Source organism: Aspergillus costaricaensis (genome assembly GCF_003184835.1).
Source record: "Aspergillus costaricaensis CBS 115574 unplaced genomic scaffold BO79scaffold_62, whole genome shotgun sequence".
NCBI classification, from domain to species: Eukaryota; Fungi; Ascomycota; class Eurotiomycetes; order Eurotiales; family Aspergillaceae; genus Aspergillus; species Aspergillus costaricensis.
Window position 1 is genome coordinate 41145 of NW_020291862.1, and position 15368 is coordinate 56512.

The following is a 15368-nucleotide window of genomic DNA, read 5'->3' on the forward strand; positions in this document are numbered from 1 at the left end:
TAGAAGATTAAAATTATATATATTTAATAAGAAATAAAATAATATATCAGTATTAGAATATAATTATTCTTTTTAATATAATATAATTATTTAATTAAAATAAGATATTAAGTACAGAATCCAGTAATTTAAATAAGTATTATATAATTTATTTATAATTTAAAATATATTAATTAATACAGAGTAATCTATTATAATTATAAAAGTAATTTTATTTATATATTAAAATAATTTAATTAAAGTCTATATAAGAGCTGTATATTTTAATTTTATTATAATATAATTTTATTCTGTAAAAAATAAGGCCTTTAACAGATATATAATAAAATATTTAATTTTATTTATATTAGTCTAGTAAATAATAATTCTAAAATCTTATTTTTTATTTTTATCTACATAAAATTTAAATAGTTTAGAAAAGTTAGAATATATAAATATTAAAGTAATAATTAATTAATCTCTTATTATATTCCATGCTTATATACTTTGTATAATTAATTAATATAATATATTATTATTATTAAAAATAAAAATAAATATTTAATTAATAAATATTTTATAAGTACAGCTGCTTCTTAATCTTGAATATAATTATAAAATCTTAAATTTATATAATAGCTCAGCTATAACTGCAAAGTATTTAATAAAATATTAATAATAATTAAAAAAAATAATACCAGTCTCAAGACTTTTAATTATTAATAAAAATTATATATAATATACAGCTATAATTTTATTATTTATTATAATTATATCTAGATATAAAATATAATAATTAAATAATTTAACTAATAGGTATATAAAATAATATTTTATAAGAAATAATATTATTTTATTAGTTTAAAGAAGGTCAAGAACTAAATCTAAATAATTTAAATACTTATTTAGAGAATAATTATAGATAATAATATTATTAATATATATTAATATAAAATTCTATAAATAATAATTTAATATAGATTTTATTTTTATTTAAAAGAATCTGGAGAAAAAGACAAGTCTTATAAATATAATAATTAATTATTTATATTCTTAATATAATATAATAAATATTATTTTTTAATAATTTTTATATTTTATAGACTATTAAAAATAGCTTTTAGTAATATTTAATAATATAAAAATAATTAAATTATCTAGAATTTTTAATATATTATCTTATTATAGCAGTAGATAAATATTCAGGATTAAGTATATATTAATATATTATAAATTAATAATAATATAAGATTTATTATGCTGTCAGATAATGAAGACTAATAAAAATATAAAAAAAAATTTATTAAGAAATATTTTTTTAATTTATTCTATTTTTTATAAGAGATTTAAGATACTGTCTATTATTATATAATTTTTATATATTAGAAAATATAGATTCTATTTTAGATCTCTAATATTATATTTATTATAAAATAAAATTATTATTTTTATGCTAGTAAAATATTTAAGCTTTAGTTAAAATAATAAAAAATATTTATTTAATATAGTTTTTATATAGAAAGTATATTTATCTTTTTATATAAATAATATATCAGCATTAGCTAGTAAGGTAAAATTAAATTTAGAAATAATTATAAATATTTTAATATTATTAAGATTAATATTATCCAGTGTCTTGCTAAAATTAATTAAAGAATTATTATTAATATTAATTTCTGATTTAATTATAAATTATATAATATATATAATAGCTGTTATTATAATTACTGATCTAAGATTTAATATATATTTTATAAATTATTTATAATATATCTAAATCTGGCTTTTGTCTAGATTTATGTAGAATAATATATAATTATTATTTATTAAAAATACTCCAGGCAAGCTGCTAAATAAGTTAATATTTTATTTAATTTATAATACTGGCTTAAGTTATAATAAAATATTATCTAGAATATAGTAAGAATATATTATAGATAATAAATAATTTATTTTTAATTTAATTATAATATTTTGTCCAGCGTAGACACTGTACTTTTTCTTTAATATAAAATATATTTTTTATATTAATTTGAATAGAATAGAATAGGTATTCTGAAATTATATAAGAGATTTAAGAAAATTAATAATAATATTATTTATATTATAAGTATTTATATTAAATAAAATATTAATCAGGACTTATTCCAGTACTAATATCTTTATTTTTATATATCTTTTTACTAAAAAAATATATAATAAAACTATTTTATTAGTAGTGATATTTGAGTCTAGTATATTTAATATTATAGTTTAATATTTAATAATTACTCTTGGAAAATATTTATTTAAATAAATATATAAGATATAAGTTAAATCAGATCCTGTATCTAGATAAATAAATATCTTATTATATATATTAAATATTATTATATATAAGATAAGTACTTGTAATAACTATTTTATAAAAATAGTATATAAAATATAGTTATTCTTATTAAAAATAGATATTAAAGATTTTATTTTATTTTTAAGGTTTTTTATTCCTGAGGAGAATATTAGTTTTTTATTTAAAAGAAATTAGATTCTGAGCTGAATTCTAATAAATTCTTTAAATTAAAATTAGATTTATTATTATCTAGTTTAATTCTCTATTTTATTAGATATATATAGTAATTATAATTAAAATATTTTTAATTTTAGTAATTATTATTATAGTAGCGGCAGGGTCATAATAACTAAACTTTAATATTATAATAATTTTCTAATAGCTTTGCTTTTTCAGTAATATTAAATAAATTAATTTTATTAATATTATTTTTATTAGTTTAATAGTTATTTTTATTATTATCTACCTATTTAGATTTTATATAATTTTTTTTTATTATATATTTATTATTATTATTTCATATCTATCTTATTTATATATAAATAATATTTAAAAATCTCAAGTATTTTATTTTTTATTAGTTATATGAGATAAGCAAGATTATTATTAAAATTTTTTTATAATTTATTTTTCAGGATTTTTTTATTTATTATACTGGTAGCTTATAAAAGAAATATTTTTTAAATAAAATAATTAGTAAGTAAGAGATTATCTGCTTTTTTAAATTTAAATTTTAATTATTATATTTCTTATTATACTTTAATAGCTGGATACTTAAATTTATATTTAAGTTTTTTATACTATATTTTAATCTTATAGATTATCTGGTTCTGGAATATTTTAAACAGTTTAGTATATTATATAAAAATCTAGTTTTTCAGATAAAATAAAAGAATATTTAATATAAATTATTATCTTTTCTGAGCCACAATAATTTAAATTTATTAAATAAAGAATCTGATATTTATTATTTTTAGATTAAATATTATTATATTATTAGAATTTAATTAATAAGGATAATATTCTGCAGCATAATAATTATTAAAATAATAATTAAAATTAATATAAGATTAGTTATAATTTTATTTATTATTATATTTATCTTACCTGTTATAGTCAGGATAAGAAAAATTTATTTAGATAAGATATATATTTAATATATAAAAAGTATTTTAAGATTAGCTACTTTTAGTATAAAGACTATTTCTTAATATTAATTATTTATTAATAATATTCTAGAAGAAGCTTAAATTTATTTATTATTTATAATAAAATCCACTATATTTAAAATCTTATACTAGATAAAATATACTAGATTATTATTATATTACTCTTTCTTGGTTAAGCTATTCTTATAATATTTATTTTCTATATTATATTTATTTTTAATAAATTATATAATTTTAATCAGATTATTTAAGTATTCAATTAAGATCTAATACTTATTATTATAATCTTATAATCTTAGTATTCTGCTTTTCAGCTTATTAATAACAGATATATTATTTTTTATATTCTTTTTCTCTTATATTTATTTTATTAGTCTTATATATATTTAAAATATTATACTTATTTAATATACAGCAAGAAGATCTATACTTAAATTTTACTATAATAATAAATAATTTTTTAATAATATATTTAAATTAAGAAGAGTCAGTGTTACTGATATTAATTATTATATAAATTTTCTAGTATTGGCTTCTGTTCAGTATAGATATAATTCTAGATATTTTATTAATATTTATTATATATAATTAACTTGTAAAAAGAGTTATTAAATCAGATATACTAAGATTAGATATCTTATTTATCTAGCTGTATTATTATATATAATATAATAAGATTATAATTTATTTATAAACTTTTATTATCTGAGAATTATACAGACAGAGAATATTATTATTTCAGGTATTAGATTTAATTAAATTACTTATATTATCTCTGGTGTTGTCTCCTGACTTATTATAGATTTCTCTAATATTAGAAAAATTAGAAATAGCTTCATGTGGATTTATAATATCTGCTATTTTCTTTTTAATATATAAAATATAATATTATTATTAATTTTAGACTCAGAAATTACTTTTACAGAAGTTTAAATTTAATAAGTTTAAAATTTAATATAATAATATCTGATAAGGTGGCTTTCAGTATATATAATAATAATTAAAATTTAGATTAAGAAAATTCTAATTTTCCATAGAATATTCAGAGGGTGTTAAGTAGTATAAAAATAATAAATAATTTTTTTTAAAAGAAATAGATAAATATGCAGTATAAAAATAATAATAAAATAATATATTTTTATAATTATAAGACATAAATTTAATACTTATAAGAAAACTACTATTTAAAATAATCTTATTATTTAGACTTATTAAAGATATAAATATAATAATATTTATTTATTATACTAGCAGTTATACCTAGCAATTATAAAGAATATTAATAATATACTACCACAGAAATATTTGCAGCAAAGATATTTAATTAAGATAGTCCTGTTATTTAAACTTATTAAAAACATAAATACAGTAATACTTGTTTATTATATTAACAGTTATACCTAGTAATTATAAAGAATACTAATAACACACTGTCACAGAAATACTTGTAATAAAAATACTTAATAATACTTATAATAAAAATATTTAACAGCACTTGCGGCGAAAATACTTAATAGTACTTATAATAAAAATACTTATAACAGAAATATTTAATCTTCTTAAAAATAGTATAAATCTTCTTCTTATACTTCTTACCTTTACTATATAAATAAAATACTAGATAAAAAATAGACTTCTTCTTTTCTAGATCTTAGACTATAATACTCTTAATAAAGATCTGTATCTTGATAAGATTTAATAAGAATCTCAATAAAATTTATCTTTCTTATAATGCTTGCTAAACAAGACAAATAAAATAAATTATATATTTTTATAGACTACAATATATTACACAGGAGAGATAAAGATACTCTGAGAAATATTAAAATATACTACTATATTACTCTAATCTAGAGTAACCAATCTAAGTCTATATAATAAATATAGAAAAGGATCCTTTGTAAACAGAAGCAGATAATTAATTATATTCTTTTCTAGAGCTATCTAACAGAAGACAGTAGAAGCATCTTCATTACATCCCAATCGGGAAGGTACGTACGCTGCAACGTCCCCATTGCCTATGCTCGCTAATTGCCATACTGTCAACGCCAACGCAAATGATGTCCCCGCATTTGAACTCCTTGTCGTGTCGTCGCAAAAGCACATTGTCTCACTTTGTTTTCTTAGACATGCGATGACTGCATTGCCGGGTGATGAGCAAGATCGGGAATAGTCATTCCTGTGGAGTCCCTCGAGTACTTCGATGACGCCGCATCGTTTATGTTGATAGGATTGACTGGGGAAGATATCTTCAAAGGGAATCGCGTGTGTCGCATAGACATCTGCCTTTTCAACGAGCTTTGTGGACTGTAGGTAGGCAAAGTTTCCTCCCTCTTCATACTTAGCTGGAATGAACGCTGGCTGCCATTGCGCGACATCACTTTCTGGGGGGCCACTGCTCCATAGACCCGCACATGTCGTGCACTGACACCAAGGTCGCTGTCGGCGAAGACAAAGCTCTGTATTCCATACTATCAGCGTTGCGCTCACTAAATCCGAAGTTCGACTTACCGCAATCACATTGATCACGCTCATGATCATGGCTAGAATGCCAGCAGAGAGCACAATCCTCCAGAATGCCATTCCAAGAGATTCCTGGCTGGTGGCGTTCGTGTTTAGGTCTCCCAGCACTCCAACTCCCAGTATCAGCATCGCTATCGCCAAAGTGATGAACCCGGAGTTCTGCCCCAATAATGGCCAGTTGCGGTCGAAGTAACCGCGGAGAAAGGGAAGCTCGGAGATGATGAGGAATACTGTTATGTCAAATTGTTAGCCATCTAGTACAGTATCTGGAGCAAAGGCTACTTACTACTAACGCCTGCTGTGGCGACGTGGGAGACAGCCTCAAAAAAGAAAAACGCTGTCAACAAGTCAATCTTGACCAGCATGACCACGCTGGCGGCAATGATGTCCAGAAACACAATGATGTTGATGACACGAATGGCGTTGAGAATCACGTATCCTGGGCCAGCCAGGGATTCTTTCAACGAAGCCATCATGATTTTGGTGTTTAGATCAGCGGCTCAGCTGCCCGAAAGCTTGAACTTTTTGTGACCAGTATGAAAATAGGTGATTGTATCTTAAGAAATTATCGAGTTGGATATCCGTACTGATTGTGATGCACCTTTATACTCTGCAACAAAAACTTGTAGATTGAAAGGAATGAGTAGTAGGGACTGACCAGCAGTAAAGTGCTAATTGATATGAGTTAAGAGCAAGGAAAGAAAGAACCACGAGGTCAACTCGCGAGTTAAAGAAAGAACGCGGACCCAAAGAGTTAACGAGAGGATGAAGAACAGCCAGAGGAAGTTATTATCTGTCAGATCTACAAATGCCGGACAGTGTTCTGGTCAAGCGGGACTGAAATGCCCAACAAAGACAAGAATAGACACAATAGGCGCGAACCTGAGGCTGAAACACTTTCGACACGATTTTGAATGAACAATAGCCATTCATTCTGGCCCTTAGAAACACTCGTTACCTACTTCGGCGGCATTTGCCCTTTTCCAGGTCCCTGACTCGATCAGTGTTTCTCTCTCCTTGGACTTCCTGATGGATCCCTCCCGAGTCAAAAGCCTACACGAATACAGAGCGCTTAGGATCCTCCACTCAAGATTAGCCATCGTTTCGCATACCCAGTCATATCGAAGAATAAAGATAGAAGCTGAACCAGAGAAGTGAGTAGGATGTCAGGTTCAGCCCACCAAAAAATGCTCTTTTAGCATCCACCGCTTCACAGATTTGGTGGTGCTACTATACTATCTACTAATAGACAAGGACGGGAAATGCCTGTGTTCAAGCGTGGCAGAGCAAGACTAGCGCCGAGGTGTTACCAGTTCGGTTGCCACCAGTACTTCCCACAATATTTATAGAAATGCACTGTGTAAGCGCTTGCGACGAGAACAATTGTAGCCTGACTGCGCCCGCTCCGGGTATCTCGGCCTATAGACAAATACGTCGGATGGAGTGGTCGGTGTTTAGGGTGTTTAGTTGCAGCCGTCCTCTCCAAAACGACGCTAATACTAGATTAGTGCTTTCCTCCCACTTAGTCCTACCTTCCTATTCGATTGCATCTCTGCCATACTTTTGAGCATCTACACCCACCCTCCTCTGCAAAATTTACAATTACTATAATTTTGGAGATTATCTATAGATCAAATATTCAGGAGCCTTGTGGGGGCGGGGGGCTCGAAAGACCTACAGTAAGTGTTAAGTGTTCTGCCCCGTTGCTCATACATGCAACGTGCTAAAAGAGTAGATCTACAGGGATGTTGGACGCTACATGTCTTTGTCCAATCATGCTGGCAACACAGCCGCCCACGGTACCCCCTTGACAAGCTGAACATACGCGGCGCAGCAGCTCGCATTGATTAGTTAAGGAAGGTCGCAACGGCCTTAATGAGGGGAGGCCCCGAGCCTTAAGGGTCATTCCGAATTATGAAGGGCAACGCAACAATTCACCACCCAGAAAGGGTTGGTAGTAATTCAAGCCCAGTGAAAGAGCAGGATTGATATCATGACGGTAGGGTCTTTGTTCGCATGCCGATAGAAAAGGGTTTAATAGCATTCTAGGGCGAGTATTATTTGCGTATATTGTCCGCCGGCGCAGATCCCAATATCGAGTAAGTCATTTCACCGGCACTATGTCTGCTTGCTAACCGACAGTAGCATTGTCGCCGTTCATGGGCTCAACCCCAAAAGCAAGAAAAATCATGCCGAGAAGACCTGGGAGTCGAATGGGAAGCTATGGCTCAGGGATTTTCTTCCCAAGCAACTGCCACGAGCCAGGATTTTCCTCTTCAGTTACAACTCTAAAGTTGCAATCCAGTCATCCGCAGCTGGCGTGCGAGAGCAGGCACATGTCCTCCTTGACCGCTTAAGACTGGAAAGAGAGGTAATCAACAGCAACTGTACCACTGGATCTGTCAAAGAAGCTTACATTGCCTGCAGAAGTGTGAACATCGACCCCTGCTTTTCATTGCCCATAGCCTGGGAGGGATTGTTGTCAAAGAGGTATGAAGCTTCTCAGCTAGAAGTTGTTTCTGGGCTGTCTCTTATGGTTCAATGCCAGGCGCTTGTACAAGCCAAACTCAGCGCAACGTATGGCTCGATATGCACCTCGACCTTCGGAATCGTTTTCTTCGGTACGCCACATCGAGGGACGCACCTGGCACGTGTGGGAGGCGTGGCTGCAAAGTTCGTGAGGGCTCTACTAGGAACAGCGAGCAATACCCTACTGAAGGCCCTTTCAAAAGGCAGCCTTTACGCCCTGGAGCTGTCTGCGAACTTTGACAAGCTTCTTGAAAACTACAAGTATCTGAGCTTTTATGAGACCCTACCATTCAAGAGCATCGGCATAGTACGTATTCCAGGACTTGACTAGATGTTGGCACTAACAAGACACACTGCTCAAATTAGGTTGTGGAAAAAGATTCTGCTGTTCTTGGCTTGCCTGACTCCCGTGAGAAAGCGATCGCATTGAATGCCGACCATGAAGAGATTTGCAGATTTCACTGCGACAAAGACGATCGATATCAATATGTGTCTTCGCTAATTGTCGAAATGGCAAACTCAGGGACGGAGACGCGCCAGTTAACCAGTTGCGTTGATGAATCAGAGTCCACCCTCGTGGCCGATGAAGCCGACCCTTGCTTCTGTAGGTCCTATGCATTACTACATATATGAAATACTGGAAACCGGCTTACACCAACCGGACAGGGATGATACCTTATACACGTAATCCCGGGTTTGTCGGCCGCGAGCACACATTAAGTCAGGTTATGGAGCGTATCATGCCACTCGGAAAGGTTCATTCGAGAGTAGCCTTGTATGGTCTCGGAGGTGTCGGGTAGGTTTTGCGGTTTCTACCAGGAAGCTTTTGACTGATAAAACAACAAGTAAAACCCAGATAGCCATTGAGCTGGCGCATCAAGTCCATGAAGCCCACCCCGACGCGTCGGTGTTCTGGATCCACGCAAACAGTATCAGCCGGTTCCAAGAAAGTTATTATCATCTGATTAAGGAATGCGAAATTGAGAGTCCAGAAGATAAACCACAAGACCTCATGCTTGTCAAGCAATGGCTAGAAAAGCAGTGTAAACGCTGGTTGCTGATTATCGATAACGCTGACGAAGCCTCATTCTTCACGTCGGATGGGCGTCAAGGACAAAAAACCTCGACCTCAGATAAGCATCTGCAAGAAGATTCTTCCATCGTCCAGTTCCTTCCCGACAGTCCATATGGCTCTATTCTCATTACGACCCGTAACCGAGCTGCTGGTGTCAAATTCGTTAGGGGTATTGGCCGAAACATGCTCGAGGTGGATACTATGACCAAAGAAGAGTCGAGATGCTTGATCAAATCTGCTTTGAGTGGCAATTATCCGACAGAGTCGGACATGGATGAGCTCGCGGAGATGCTCGACTATTTACCGTTGGCAATTATGCAAGCCGCTTCATTCATGGAAGAAAATGTGCTCACTGTGAATGAATACATCAAGCTGCATAATGACAGCGATGAAACCAAAATGAGTTTACTGTGCGAGCCCTTCGAGACATTAGGAAGAGACAGCGAAACCCCTAATGCTCTTGCTACCACTCTGATCGTTTCTCTGGATCATATCAATACAAAGGAGCCGAACGCCATCGAGGCTCTTTCCTTTGTTGCTTTCCTTGACCAGCACAACATCCCATCAAGCTTGATGGAACAGAAGGTTGTCGGGCCGCTTGACCTGACAAAAGCGCTGGGTACACTTAAGGCGTTCTCGCTTATAATAGCAACAGGAAAGGGCCAAAACTTCTCTATCCACCGGCTCGTACAGCTTACTGTGCGGAAATGGCTAATCATTGAGCACACCTTCGACGAAAGAGCAATTCAAGCCATGGATACTCTCGCTGAAGTCTACCCGAACGCTCAGTACGAGAACTGGGCTATCTGCGCTGATTATTTGCCTCATGCCGTATCAGTCCTCAAATTCATACCGGAGCTGCATGGGAAGCTGCTGCGAAGGAGGCTCTATCTTCAAGAAGGAATAGCATACTATTTGTGGTCGCAGGGTCGTGACGATGAGGCAGAGAAGCTGGATCTCCTCATCGTGGAAGAGAATAAGAGAGAATTTGGTATAGAACATCCAGAAACATTGGAGAGCATTGCAGGTCTCTCCTCAACATACGCAAATCAAAATCGACTTGCCGAAGCCGAGGAACTAGATTCATTTCTTGTTACGAGCTACAAACGGCTTCATGGGCCCGACCACACTTTGACCCTGGGAAGTATGCTTTCTCTAGCATCTATCTGGAGACAACAGTATCGGTATGAGGAAGCAGAACTCCTCTTTCAAGACGTGCTCAAAACAGCCAAGTCCGTGTACGGAGAACAGCATGAGGAATCGATAAATGCCATTGGCCATTTAGCGACACTCTACTATGACATGGATGAGTATGAAAAGGCCGAACCTTTCAAACTTATAGATTGGAAGTGGCACAATGAGAATCTTGGTCCAGACCACGTCTGGACTCTGGGCGTTGCAGAAAATCTATCAGCAATTTATCGCGGGCTGGGCAAGCTACAAGAAGGAAAAGAGCTGGCTTTCAAGACGCTTCAGATGTGTGAAAAGAACTTGGGCCAGGATTATTCGACGACAAGGGCTTGCAGACATACACTGATGAATATCTACCAAGATCTCAAAGAGTGGCAAAACGCCGAGGAGTTGTGCTTGCGGCTTCTGGAAGATGAGTCAAAAACGTATGGACCTACTCACTTTGACACACTCGACAGGAAGTCGCAACTATGTGGGATATATTGGGCAATGGGCGATATTGAAAAGGTTAAACAGTTGGACGAGGAACTCATCAAAACCGCCAATCGTGTGTTCAATCCAGATCATCCTTACACTCTGAAATTCACGGCCCTATCCTGGTATCGCCAAGGCAAAGAAGACAAGGCAATACAATTGATAGCAAAGGCTACAAACAAGATGGAAGTATTGCTAGGCCCCTTTCACACAGAGACTCTAGCGTCACTCGGGATATTGAGGGGCATGTGTGAACCTGAACGAGATGCAGTAGAGATACTGTTGGAGGTCGAGCGGCTTGGCGACTGACAGAAAGCAATCATGTGTAAGAAGAAGTACAAGGCGCCTATCCGGCGAAAAAACGGGCAAGCCAGGAATAATGGCTTAGGATTCTATATGTTGTCCAATGAGTTCTTACAAGATCATTTACTCTGGCTCAAGGGGTAGCAGTCCAACTCAAAACGGCAGTCAAGCGGGTGCCACCTGAATAGGATATTCCGGTGGCGGCGGCTCGGCGGCCTTCTGAGGCGGAAAAACCTTCGATGCCCGAAACTCTGCATATGCGAACAGCAAGCACCCTTCGATACTCTTCTCGATCCCCCTCATTATACTACCTTATATAGGGAGGCGTGTATATAACGAAAAAGAGCCCAACAACTCACTTGTCGTACGTGAACTACCAACAATGGCCCGTGGTAACCAGAGAGATCAGTCTCGCGCGAAGAACGAAAAAAAGAAACAGGAGCTGCTCAAGGTAGATTTCTGCTTGAATCAGCAATTTCCCCTTGATTACTGACAAACTTCTGCTGCGTAGAGCCAAAAGAAAGCGGTGGGCAAGGGCGGTATACTGGGCAAAAAGGAGAACGATGCTGATAAGATGAGAGCGAAACAAGCGTTGGGTATGTAGGCTCTGGTCTGCTGATTTTGTGCCACTTTTTGATCACTATCTTACTGACTCTCTCTATCTTCTTTTTAGCCGATCAGCGGAAAGAAGCTGAAGCACTTGCAGCAGCCAAGAAGAAGTAATGATTCTCTGTATTCGCCCACGTTGTATAAGTCAGCCCGGAACGTCCTACGATCGTCAGATATCGCATAGCCCTCGTCTACGATTTTGGTTATGCATTCTACCAACTTGTATAAGTCCATTCGGAAGGCTGTTCTCTGGGCGCCCAGACTGGATATGGTTGATATTGGGACGATTTTAGGACCTGCAATCTGACTTGGCTGGCTTTATCAGATGGGTGTACGTTGCAGATACATGTGACAAGACAATGGCATTTAGCGAGGCGTTCTATCAAGCAGCGTTTTAAGTTTGCATAAAGATGGCGCATACTAATGGTGCAACAAACCTGTGATATATAATACATAGTGTCTACCCTACATCTACCTCGGGCTGCCGTCACCTATACGGCTACCCGCCTGCTGACCAGCAACCCAAGCAGCTCTTGCTCTTTCCAAGCAGGCCTTCCACCCGTCTGCAGCCCCAACTTCAGACAAAGGCAGGTATGCTAATGCATTCGACGGCGTCCTGCATTGGGCCTTTTCTGAGGCTCCTACGCCTATCATCTTTGTCGCCAAATCCACAAACGTCCAGATGCTCTCGCCTTCCCAACCAACATTCAATGCGAAACGCAATACCCTGTCAATACTGTCTGCTTTGGTCTTTTCATCACGGGCCCAGTCTAGTAGGCGCAAAGTGAACATCCAGCCGGAAATGTCACTGGGGTGTGCGATACACCAGTCCAGCACTTCTGGTATGAGCAAGGCAGCTAGACGCGCAGAAACGTCCCCTTGATCATCATCACAGCTCGATATGAGGTCGAGAAGCTGTCTTATATAAGTGAAGCCGTAGTAATTTTTTGGGTGTAGCTCTCCGGATCGGAGAACAACGGAAAGTTCCTTCTTTAGCACCTCCTGGTTTGACACGGTCTCCCTGTCATCTTCTCGCCTTGTCAACCTTTCACCGCCGTCAAAAAGCATCTGCCTCAATACCCATAGTCGGTGGTTATACAATGTCGGAGATTTCGTATGACGATGCAGTGGAGAGCAAATGTAGGTGGTCAATAGAGACATCTCCGTGTCCAATTCACGAGTGAGCATGTCCCGACAAGTATAGCCGGCGTCCGCCGAGCCAGCGCGCTGACTTAGGGCAGCCAGACGTCGTTTGCGCCAGCTGCATGCCGTCAGGTGTTCGCAATCAAAGAGGAGGATGACTTCGCTGGCATTTAGCACATCGTCTCTTCGTTTCTGTAGCAGGGATTCGTTGTCCGGGGCTTTGCGCTCGTCTTCATGACCACCGGCATCGGAAAAATAGAACGGCTCGCTTGATGCATCGAAGAATATTCTTCTAGCCGTTACGAACGCCTGAACCAGGTATTTCTTCGTAATTCCGACCGAGTTCCCATCTTGTAGCAGTGGACCAAGACCAGGCGGGAGTATCTCGATCTCTAGGACGTTGTTATCTTTGCGTCTAGCGGAGAATATTCGAGCGAGGTCATTGTAAGCAGCATTTCCGTCCGGAGGAGTAGACATTGAGAATCACCCGCCTTGCAGCATGGCGTACGAATCGTAGTAATAGCGGACGTTATGTTAATGTTGGAAAGGGACATGGTTTAAAGCTCTGGGGGGAAAATGAAAGTTGCCGCGCCGCGGCCGACGGGCGGGAAACAAACGTGACAACGTCATTTGCTGTTCTCACTCCATTCATTCATGGATGTCTTTTCTCTTTCAGCCTCAGCCTTTCTCTCTTTCTTTGTCTGCTCGCTCATTGTTAGAACTTCCCCGAGCTTGCTTTAGGTAACTTGCTCGTCTGAGGCAGGTCGCACGCACCACTCTCCGCGCAAGTCGGTCGGGCTTCGTGGTCTCTTTTCCGCCCACATCTCCGGGAACCAATTCGATCTATTCCTTGTTCTCTTTCCCTCCTACCTCCCCTCCGTCAATTGATCGCAGCCGACGTCTAGCCCATCATGCTGTCGCTTTTGTGGTCGGTTTTCTTCGTCCATGTCGCCATCTATTTGGTTAATACCATTGGCGCTAGCACGATTGATAATTTGGTATGTTTTGTCTCGGAGCTTGCTGGGTGGTGGCGGCCGTTTAGCTGTTATGTCTTGAGCTGTTCTCTCGCCCACCAAATGCCAGAGTTGAAGTAAGGCTGATGTGTACTTTCTAGCTATGGCTCCTCTACCTAAAGGTCCCGACCTCCACGTCGAAGAAATACAGAGAACAAAACCGACTTAAGCGCGAGGTCGTCCAGCTGAAGCGGGACATGAACAACACCAGCTCACAGGATGAGTTTGCGAAATGGGCGAAACTCCGACGGAAGCATGATAAGACTATGGAGGAATATGAGGCGATAAGTATGTTTGATTTCCGATCACAGTTACGGTCTATATATATGGGGCTTGGGGGAGTTGAGTTGGGGAGAAATGGCTAGTTGAAGAGAAAGAGTGAGCTAACAAAAGCGGGTTCAACAGACAAACAACTCAGTTCGCAGAAAACCTCTTTCGACTGGGGCGTCAAAATAGTTCGCTGGTTCGGTACATCTGGTCTCAAGTTCTTCCTGCAGTTCTGGTACTCGAAAACGCCTGTCTTCCATCTGCCGGAGGGCTGGCTTCCTTACTACGTGGCGTGGGTGCTGTCGTTCCCCCGTGCGCCGATGGGGTCGGTGAGCATCCAGATTTGGAGTAATGTTTGTGCGACGGCGATTACGACGATGGCGGAGGTGGTGACGGCTGTTTTGTTGCAGAGGGCTACTGCTGCTGCTGCGCCTGCTGCGAAGAAGACTCAATGAAGTTATGTGTATGTATGCTATGCTATGCTAATGGATGCATGGATGTTTTGAGCTACGTGGAGTTGGATGTGTAAAAATAAGATGGTTCTTTTGGAAGATAATTGATTCATATTTTTTTGACTTATGAAATAATGATGCGATGAGGGTATCAATAATGAATATGAAATGTATTTGTTCATCAGATAAAAAAACAATCGTTTATCGTCAACGACCCCATACCGTAGTAGGGGTTTCAGGGCTTGACTCTATGATTGGTATATCATCACACGAACAAAATCAAAACATCATCAAGAATGAAAATGGAAAGTA

At 36.1% G+C, this 15368-nt stretch overlaps 5 protein-coding genes across 5 annotated transcripts; 3 read left to right on the top strand and 2 right to left on the bottom strand.

The window, feature by feature from the left end:
- Window positions 1-5516: 5516 nt before the first annotated feature.
- On the bottom strand, window positions 5517-6473 carry BO79DRAFT_205358 (uncharacterized protein; the record flags this gene model as incomplete). Its single annotated transcript, XM_025681844.1, has 3 exons — window positions 5517-5936; window positions 5989-6230; window positions 6287-6473. 3 exons carry the CDS (start codon window positions 6471-6473, stop codon window positions 5601-5603), a joined length of 765 nt encoding a protein of 254 aa, XP_025533986.1. The 3' UTR covers window positions 5517-5600.
- A 1520-nt stretch (window positions 6474-7993) lies between these two features.
- On the top strand, window positions 7994-11762 carry BO79DRAFT_279020 (kinesin; the record flags this gene model as incomplete). The annotated part of the gene is made up of 8 exons (XM_025687939.1): window positions 7994-7999; window positions 8050-8099; window positions 8146-8371; window positions 8428-8490; window positions 8549-8836; window positions 8896-9133; window positions 9196-9325; window positions 9376-11762. The coding sequence occupies 8 exons, from the start codon at window positions 7994-7996 to the stop codon at window positions 11576-11578; spliced, it is 3204 nt and encodes a 1067-aa protein (XP_025533987.1). The 3' UTR covers window positions 11579-11762.
- Window positions 11763-11954: 192 nt separating this feature from the next.
- Window positions 11955-12176, top strand: BO79DRAFT_161584 (uncharacterized protein; the record flags this gene model as incomplete). The annotated part of the gene is made up of 2 exons (XM_025679027.1): window positions 11955-12023; window positions 12084-12176. 2 exons carry the CDS (start codon window positions 11955-11957, stop codon window positions 12174-12176), a joined length of 162 nt encoding a protein of 53 aa, XP_025533988.1.
- Window positions 12177-12652: 476 nt separating this feature from the next.
- Window positions 12653-13841, bottom strand: BO79DRAFT_249023 (uncharacterized protein; the record flags this gene model as incomplete). Its single annotated transcript, XM_025685752.1, has 1 exon — window positions 12653-13841. Exon 1 carries the CDS (start codon window positions 13799-13801, stop codon window positions 12653-12655), a length of 1149 nt encoding a protein of 382 aa, XP_025533989.1. The 5' UTR covers window positions 13802-13841.
- A 164-nt stretch (window positions 13842-14005) lies between these two features.
- On the top strand, window positions 14006-15140 carry BO79DRAFT_291430 (guided entry of tail-anchored proteins factor 1). The gene is made up of 3 exons (XM_025688992.1): window positions 14006-14322; window positions 14439-14625; window positions 14743-15140. The coding sequence occupies exons 1-3, from the start codon at window positions 14236-14238 to the stop codon at window positions 15057-15059; spliced, it is 591 nt and encodes a 196-aa protein (XP_025533990.1). The 5' UTR covers window positions 14006-14235; the 3' UTR covers window positions 15060-15140.
- Window positions 15141-15368: the final 228 nt, after the last annotated feature.

Bases quoted from the DNA above. Each gene is read 5' to 3' on its own strand.
- BO79DRAFT_291430 (XM_025688992.1), top strand. From the start codon at position 14,236: ATGCTGTCGCTTTTGTGGTCGGTTTTCTTCGTCCATGTCGCCATCTAT. The intron at 14,323-14,438 runs GTATGTTTTGTC...TGTACTTTCTAG, and splicing joins CTAGCACGATTGATAATTTG to CTATGGCTCCTCTACCTAAA. The intron at 14,626-14,742 runs GTATGTTTGATT...CGGGTTCAACAG, and splicing joins GGAGGAATATGAGGCGATAA to ACAAACAACTCAGTTCGCAG.